Source organism: Diorhabda carinulata, chromosome 10 (genome assembly GCF_026250575.1).
Source record: "Diorhabda carinulata isolate Delta chromosome 10, icDioCari1.1, whole genome shotgun sequence".
NCBI classification, from domain to species: Eukaryota; Metazoa; Arthropoda; class Insecta; order Coleoptera; family Chrysomelidae; genus Diorhabda; species Diorhabda carinulata.
This window is the reverse complement of record NC_079469.1, coordinates 1,435,276-1,445,074: the sequence shown is the minus strand read 5'-3', so window position 1 is coordinate 1,445,074 and position 9,799 is coordinate 1,435,276. Positions and strand designations below refer to the sequence as shown.

The window sequence follows — 9,799 nt, the reverse complement described above, 5'->3', positions numbered from 1 at the left end:
ACTGAAATTATTTAACAAAATTTAGCAATATTGAAAGTTAGCTGGTATATGGGATATTAAAGTTCAGTTATTTTCTTAGTCATCATTGGAGTTTTTTTATTTTTTGTAATTGTGTTTAATGAAAATGTTTTTTTCTATGATGATAATAAATGAACTTATTGAAATTTCTCTTGTTTTATTTTACCTAACCTAACCTAAAGGTAAAAATGCGCTACAGTCTCTTGCGCCGAGCACGATTGCGAAGAATTTTTTACTTGTTTTAAACTGTATGATGGTAAATGAAATTATTTAAGAAAAATAATGTTTAGAAGGTGCACGATCTGAAGACTAGGGCAGTTATTTGTATTATGCTTTTTGAATACCAAAGTTTGTTTAGCTGCTTTCACATCCTTAACTTTTGCCGGTATATTTTTAAAAATTTTGCATTTGAAGTTCTCCAAATAAAAAAAGCCCAAAAGATTGAGATATGGAAATTTCTGTGGTAATTTCCATTTACGTATCTATTTAACCGAGTAACGAAATACTCACGAATGGGTTTTGCAAAATGGAAAGGCACAACTTTATTTTGAAATCAAAAGTATTTACTCTGGACACAAATTAGTAAATTGCGACGCCATCTGTGTAAAGAAGCTCATACTGAGCTTATTTTAATATTTATTTCTGCTATTCCGTATGTCACCCCTATTTTTTTTTCTCAATTATTTACAAAACTGAAAGGAAGATGGCGTCTGTTATTTTCACACTAATTTATTTTTTCATTAAAATCAAAGTTGTGTTAAAATGAAGAAACATACCTTTATCAAATAATGTGTCAACCATCACGCAAATATAAATAGAAACATCTAAAAATTGAATTACATACTTTTCGAACAGTGGACGATGGTCGAATGCCCACATTGCCATCTGTTATTGAATAGTTGAATTTCGTCAATTTTGAGTTTAATTTCAGTAGAAAACATTGTTTGTTAAGTGCTTAGTTCTCTTTAAATCCAATCGAAAATTTTATTGATATACAGGGTGTGTCAATTTTGCTAAAGACTGAGTATTAAGGAGTTATTTTAATACGTATTAAAAACTTTTATTAGATGTTTTTGAGATCATACTTTGAAATTATCTCGAACGAACGAAATATAATGTTTTTAAAAATAAGATTTTCAAGTCTTTTGAGAGGTGTGTACAAATTTATATAAGAATCATAAGTAAATAAAATAGCCCTCTGTAACTTATTGTACGTTAAAGAAAAAGAATTTACCTAACTCACTTTTTAATAAGATGCAATATCCTCGTAGTCGATTAAATTGTAATTATTTGTTACTTTATACACAAAGTGAGCCCAAAATCAAAATTCTCATTATATTTCTTGTTTCAAATGTATCACACTGTAATTTATCTACATGTAAATTTTTTTTAGTATTCCCTATACGTTAAGTTTATAAGTATGTAAATTTGTAATTTTGTAAGTTTGGTTTGTAAAAGATCTACACAACAATTTGTATAGTTCAAGATAATTTCAAAATATGATCTTTAAAGACATCTTCTATTCTTTGGTACACTCTGTGTAACTCTTTTAAGATCTATATTATGCTAAATGACAAAAAAATAACTAGATATAAAAATACATTTAATTCATTTAATATCATGAGATATCAGAATCCTTTAAGAATGGTTCAATCATTATTCAAAGATCGTCTATTTGGTTTTCTTGATTTTTTGGAAACGTCCTGTAGTTAAACCACTCAATAATTCAATAATAAAAGTATTCTTATTATGATCATGTAATGCTATTTTTCAATAGACCTTAGTAATAGTCTTGTACATTTTTTTAAAAATTACAAATTCCAGAGTTTGCAAAAGTTATTTTTATTATACCAGTGGGTGCTATTGGTGTTGGTATTTAGTTAAAAGTATCCATTATTTAAGATGGACTTCCTTTTTCTTATTTGAGGAATTGCAGCTTTATTATACTTTTATTGTTGCTGAAATGTAAAATTATCTATTTTCAAGGAACATCACATTCAATGGAAACTTTTATGATCCTTTTACATTCATCTTTATTTAAGAACGATGACCGCCCTATACTTTGATACTTTTAGGATCGTTGGGAAATTTAAAATTAATAGTATTAACATTACATTGTCTTTTTCTATTTTCTAATATTATCGATAAACATTCAAATATAGCACAAGATGATAAAACATTTTTGCTTTGTCATATTTATATTTGAAAATACCCAAAATCAAGCACTTGATGCAGTTTTTCACATCATTTTTATTTCTTTTTATTCTACAAAAAATTTTTATAGTGTAGGTAGTGTTTAGTATTCAATATTTATAATGGTTTATAATGGAGTCTGGTGTGTTTATTTTAGAAATATTTCTGTTATATTATATCCTTGGGTTCATATTGGCTATATTTGAAAAACAACATGTGGGGTGCAATTGTAAAACCCTTTTTTTCTGCTTGTGAAATAGTTTGTTTACTTTATATCAATGATTGATTGCTGATATTTTCGAAAAAAGATTGTGCAGACTCTTCTTAGATACCTTTGGTTATTTACTTTACATTTTGAACTTATTTTTGGTATTCATGAGATAACATTCAACAGAATCCTTTCTGAATGTTTATTTAATTTGGAGGTAAGGACCACCCTAAACTATGAGAAATTTTTTCATTTTTATAACAAAGAGATTCTGAGTTTGAGTAACGGTTTTCGTGAAAATCCAATTTTCTCGACTTTTCTCCTCTTAATTATTTTTATTTTGGAGAAACTGATAGCTTTTCTGGGATCCTCATATCAAAATACCCCCCGTGCAAAATTTGAGCGAAATCGGAGACAAAAGATTTTTTTTGTCATTTTTATAACAAATTGAAAATTTGAAGAAATGGCATACTTCGAAAGTATAGAAAGAAACACGTGGTATCACTTAATTTCTCATGGAGATTCCGAAAATCACATCAGATTTTGAGTTTGAGAAATGGTTTTCGTGAAAATTCAATTTTCGGGTTTGATTTCTACTGATAGTGTTTTTTTAGCGCCTGTCCTATCTGCAACCAGTTATACGACTCGCTTTTAATTCTCAATTCCCAATCACCACGTTTCACATTTTGCATTTGGAGATCTAATTGTACGGCATCTGCATCTTTGAAATTGACATGGCCAAATTCTTTTCCTAAACCGGTACGAGAGTCTCTGACAATTCTAATAGATTTTATCAAACCACAAGGTTCAAATAAGTTCCATAACTGGTCTTCTTCAGCTCCTTAGAACTCAAAGGAATAATAAATATAATTAATACTTATTGAATGTTCAAAAATATGTATGACATTAAGAAAACTTATTCAAAATTCAAATTTCCAATAAATATTGCCTTGCACTCATCATTTTTTGTAGTAGAACCACACCAAGGAACACACAAATGGTGTTCTTTGAAAACATTACCATTTTGTTGAACTGCATTTTCAGCATCTTCTTGTTTACAAATCTATAAAAATGACGATAAAAAATGCCAATACTAATGAGAAAATATTAAAGCAATCAATAATAAAATTTAATATGAATAACCATTAGTTACCTATGTGATTTGGAAATTAAATATCACCTTAAAAAAAGATAGATACATACTCTTTATATCAGGATGAAATTCTTTTTTGATGGCAGCCACTTTTTTGGGTATTTTTGGATCAGCAACGGGTATACCTCTAAACCTTTATGTTTCAATTGGTCCATATTTATATTTTTAAAACAATTAAAATCTATAGAAACACTTCACTATCAACTATACTATTTACAACACTGTTTGTTAATAATTTATCTTTCTTTGCCTTCTTTATTTTCAGACTACGTTCTAAACTATCTTTTCCATTTACTTGTTCTTCTTCACTGATAACCGATCCATTTAAATGGCTGCTAGCTGATAATTTTGTTTTCTTTACCTTATTTTTTTTGGATTTGGTTCTGTAGTATCCTTATCCTTATTTAATTGTTCTCTTTCACCGTCTACTGTGCTGTCATCCATCATTTGATACTTCATTTTTTATTTTTCATTTTATTAGAAATTATTGATGAAATATTATCTACATTCTCTCCTTGTTGATTATCACTCATACCATTTTTTTCTTTGCGTTTTTTAATCTTCTTTTGTTTTCAAAATAGATTCCGAGCTACTCTCTTCATTATCGTGTTCATTTATATTATGTTAACTAGTTGATAAGCATATTTTTCTTCAGATTAGTGTCTCCACCCTCGTTTACTTGTTGTTTGATATCCAACTTTTTACCCTTACCTTGTTTCTTTTCGTTTAGTTTGACTGAAATTCTCTTGACTTCAATTTTATCACCAGTTATTGAAGCAGCTATACTTCCTACAGTATAATCCATCACAAAATAATTATTTTGAGTTTACATGAGAGAAAATATAAACAGAGAGAGGTTAAGTTTTTGAACTATGAAATTCTTCTTTTTTCTTCAATATTACTTCTTCTTCTTCTTTGTGGTGATGGGCTCAATTAGGGCAAGCCAAAGGTAGTTTTTGTGTAAGTGTCTTTAATCGAAGACAAATTAGGAGTAATAACCCCACATGGAAGAAAGACAGGGCGAGCCTTCCGGCTCGCCCATTATGGAAAATAAACCAATAACTACAAACAATCAAATTAGAAGAAAACCATTAAATCTCTTTTATAATATCCAATGATTCTGACCCGTTCAAGGTACTGATTAAACACAAAGACAAAAACATAGGCAATCTTCACCCAGTGGAACTGGACAGATTCCTGCATAAACAAGAAATTGAAGGAATTCAACAGATTGAAAAAAAAGGAAGAACAGGGTTGCAATAACTTTCAGAACTCCAACTTATGCAAATGGCTTCCATAGCAACGAAGAAATCAAAAAGCAAGGATATGGAATGTTCATACCAGCCTCTTTATTGACATGTAAAGGAGTAGTGAAAGGAATCGGTGCTAATCTATTTGAAGAAGAAATTGTAAGAAGAGCAAATGAAGAATCAGACAATATATATAAAGCTGTATAAGCTCGAAGAATAAATCGTAGAGTAGTGGACAAGGTATCCTAGTCAATAACATATGTACCAACAGGTTCCTATATTTTTACATTCCATTGAAAAAATTTCCCTTGATATGTTAATTTATATTCAAATAAGTTAGAAGTAAGAACATACATAAGACCAGTTGTACTATGTTTAAAATGCTACAGTTTCAATCACACGTCAAAACAATGCAAAGGAAAAGCTAGATGCTACAAATGTGGAAATGAGAGCCATGAAGCAGAACGGTGTGAAATTAAAAATAAATCTTGTTTGTATTGTAGGAAAGAACACAACAGGATGTTCTTAATGATAGCTCAGGACAAGAGTTATCCTTCCAGGACAAAATAAAAGCGTAACTGACCTCACATTTTGCACAAAAGAGCTGGGACTTAGCTGTTCTTGGACAACATTATCCACAGACAGGATAAATAGTGATCATTTTCCGATAATAATAGAATTTACAAACAATAATTATTTACCTGAGGTGAACAACTACCTTACACCTATAAAGCAATTATTTAACTTAACAGGAACTTAACTCGTTAACAGGAAATATAATAAACCAGACAACTGATGAAAATTATGGAAATATAATTAAAATCATCAAAGAAGCCTCCTCGGCAGTTTGTGTACCAAAGAAGAAAGGAAAGAGCTACAAAAAGATGCAGTCTACTATATGGTGGGATGAAGAATGCACCAAGCTGGTTAAAGAAAGAAAATCAGCTATACAAAAATATTTAGATAATAGTACAAAAAAATTATATAAACATGAATTTACAGGTGGCCCGAGTAAAAAAAGCCCTTAAATCCAAAAAAAAAGAATAGCATTATTCCATTTTGTAACACTATCAACAGAGAAAATGACATAAAATATATTTGGAATACTGTTAGGAAATTTAATAATAAAAAACAATCCATCACATCAAATAAATTTTGTTAAGGACAACCTCGACAACTTTGTCAACCACATAACAGACCCGGAAATACCTAATGAACATCAATATTATCATATTGATAACGAAGATAAAAAGTTAACTTTAGAAGAACTAAATGTGGTAATCAATAGAAAAACTAAGGATACTGCTCCAGGTGTATAAGGCATTATTTATTCTCAAATAAAGAAATTAGCAATTTCATGTAAAATCAGTCTTTTAAATATACTCAATCACATCTATCAAAATAGCAATATCTCGGATGATTGGAAAACGCAAATAATTTGTACTATAGTAAAACTATACTATAGTATAAACTATAGTATAGTAGTATAGTATTTGAAAATCTAATTAAAAATAGTCTAGAATATAAATTGGAAAATGAATCACTAATTAATCAAAATCAAAGTGGATTTAGGAAGGGAAGAAGTATCTACGACAATTTGATTATGTTAGAAACTAAAATAATTCTATCCTTTAAGAAAAACAAAAAATTGCTAGCTGGGTTTCTTGATATTAAATCAGTCTATGATAATGTGAGAATACATATCTTATTAGATACATTGGAAAAGCTGAAAATTTCACAAAAAACTATTGATATAATAAGCAAGCTCTATTCTAGTAGAATTATCCAAATTAAAGATACTTATAGTGGAAGACTATCAAGACCAGGGGAAGTATTAAAGGATTACCTCAGGGGTCGGCTTTAAGTCCATTAATTTACATAAACATCTACACAAATGATATGTTTGATTTGAAGACAGAGGGAGTAAAATTATTGGCATTTGCTGATGACTTAGTCTTAATAGCAGAATGTACCAACATCCATCAAACAATCAGTAATATGAATGAATATTTATATAACATAGGAAGATAGCTAGAACAGCATTTTCTACAGCTCTCGGTTCACAAATCAAAGGCTGTCTTATTTCAAAAAAAGGAAATCACCGATAGAAATTAATGGAGAGGTTATCGAATTTGTTACATCATTCAAATACTTAGGAGTTATATTAGATGAAAAAATGAAATTTATAAAACACATAGTCAAAATTGACGCGAAAGCACAAAAAGGGGTAGACGTCATGAGATCAATCTCTACAGCTTGGTGGGGAGCAGATCCTAAAACGCTACTTATGATTTACAAAGCTATATTAAGATCGCACCTAGATTTTGTTTCCATTTTATTTAATAATAATGTCTCACAACAAAACGTAAACAAACTTAGCAAAATTCAGTTTAAAGCTTTGAGAGTGGTGATGGGTGCCATTTCCTCAACTCCAACAAGTTCACTTCTAGCAGAGTCTAGTGAACTCCCTCTCAATTGGTGACGGGTGTGGCTGGCACAAAAATATATAATCAAACAACTATCCATTAAAAAAAACTTAACAACTTACTAATACCAAGATCAAAAGTTTGTTTCCAAATGTACCAATTTTCCAATAAAGAAAGGTCTCGATAGAGCATTATCATAAAACAATCATATTAAAAAACCCAATTAATCCCATGTTTTTCACATTCTTACGAATCCCAATTAATGGATGTCAAAACACACAATCTTAATCTCTCAAAATTTTCTTATAATAACCAAATATTTCTAGCAAACATCCTACACGAAAAATGGCCTGACTACCAGACAATATATACATATGGCTCTAAAAATGAAGAGAACAAAACTGGGTTTGGTCTGTACATGATAAACAAAGACAAATCAACTACATTCAAAGCATTAGCTGGAGTATCGAACTACGCCAGTATATGCACGGCTGAAACCCTAGCAATTGCTGTAGCGATCAAAAGAAGTATTGAACGAAAAATACCTAAGGTTTTAATTCTAACGGACTCGAGTAGTGCAATTCAAAAAATAAAAAGATTTGGACTAGATAGCAATACAGACTACTCACAGTTAATGACAAGACAACATCTATGGGAAGCCAAACAAATGGAAATAGAAATTAAATTGGCTTGGATACCTAGCCACAGATACTAGATACACGGGAATGAGGAGGCGGATAAAATTAGGAAGCAGAGCCTCAATGAAGATTATATCAATTCTAACGAAACTGATTATAAAGATTTATTACCTGTCATAAAAAAGAAATAAGGGACCTGCGAAATGAGGGATGGATAGAAACATGCATAATAAAAGGAAAACATCTGTATAAACTGATGGGCAAAATAAATCAAAAACTGTGGTTTTGTCAAGTGAATTTGGATATGGCCAGAATCACTATGATGGGTAGAATGAGAATGGGTCATTGTGGCACTATATAGCATCTTTATAGAATTGGAGTGGTCGACTCGCCTCCGTGCATGTGCGGGGAAGTAGGGAGCTTGAAACATAAGTTATTAGAATGCAGCAGCATTAGAAGTGACATTAGAAATAGATTTTATTTTAATATGCTTAATTGTTTGTTTAGTGGCAGCTCTGTTTTAAGCTTGAAATGCATGCTTATAATTCAACTGCTGAAAAAAATAATATTCTCAACTCAGATAGTTAAATCAAATTGCATGAACCATAACTTAGCCTGGGTGGATAGTCTAAGGATTGAGCCCATCAACACAAAGAAGAAGAAGACGTAATATTGAAGAAAAAAGAAGATTTTCGGAATCTTCATGAGAAAATGCATGATACCACGTGTTTTTTCGATACTTACGAAGTATGCCATTTTTTTAAATTTCCAAAGGTTAAAAATTAAATAAGACCCTACGAATTCTTATTAAAAACAAAATAATGATCTAATCCGATCTTGGGAAGAGCAACTTTTTATTTCGCCATCAGACGCAAAAAATTGAAAATTCACAAGGCTTACCCCCTAAAATATATGGTTTACCAAAACTCTACAAACCTGACATTCCCCTTCGACCGATTGTTTCAAGTATTCAAACTCCTCTCACCTCATTATCTAAATATTTTGAAAAAAATTTTATATCAAAACAAATACTATATCAAAAACACATGGGATTTCAAAGAAAAATTAAAAATATATAATTTCTTAACGAATATGTATTTATTTCGTTAGATATGGTTTCTTTATATACAAATATTCCTATTACCATTGTGAAAAATATATTAATGAAAAAATGGGACAAAATTAAAGAATATACAGAAATACCTCAAAATGAATTTATAAAAGCTATAGAACTCACACTGACAACAACATATTTCAAATATGAAAATGCAATATACAAACAAATTGATGGTTGTGCTATGGGAGCTTCCATTTCAAGTGTTATGGCACTATTGGTAATGGAAGATCTTGAGGAAACGGTTCTAAGCAAACTTGATATAAATTCCATTCTTTTTCCGATATGTAGATGATTGTATTAGTGCAGTACCAAAGAATCAAATTGAAAACGTAAGTAAAAAATTCAATTCTTATCATGAAAAACTTCAATTCACAATCGAGGTTGAACAAAATAATAGAATCAATTTTCTTGATGTCACATTATATAAAATTAACAATAACATAAGAACAAAAAAGATCAGTGATAATAAGCTTGGCTGATAGATCCATCCAACTGTAAGATCCTGAATTTAGATGCTTAGCTATTCAAAAAGCAAAAACTTCATTGAAAGAAAATAATTAACCGGAAAAAATGATGAATAACATATTCAAGAAATCAATTTAAAAACAAAACTGAAACGAAACATCAAAATATAAAACATTTTTCGTTACCATATGTACAAGGACATTGCCAACAACTATCAAATTATTCTAATAAATATGATATCAGTATAAGTCATAAAAGACATAATACATTATCCAAATATTTCACTAAATTAAAATCTAAAACACCAAAAAACAAAAGAAGTAATATTATA

The 9,799-nt window shown here is 29.8% G+C and overlaps 1 protein-coding gene across 1 annotated transcript; it reads right to left on the bottom strand.

Annotated features, from left to right (window-relative positions):
- Nucleotides 1–3,012: 3,012 nt before the first annotated feature.
- On the bottom strand, nt 3,013–4,031 carry LOC130898888 (uncharacterized). The gene is given in 4 exon segments (XM_057808480.1): nt 3,013–3,267; nt 3,336–3,482; nt 3,600–3,735; nt 3,934–4,031. Coding segments are annotated over 4 exon segments (636 nt in total).
- Nucleotides 4,032–9,799: the final 5,768 nt, after the last annotated feature.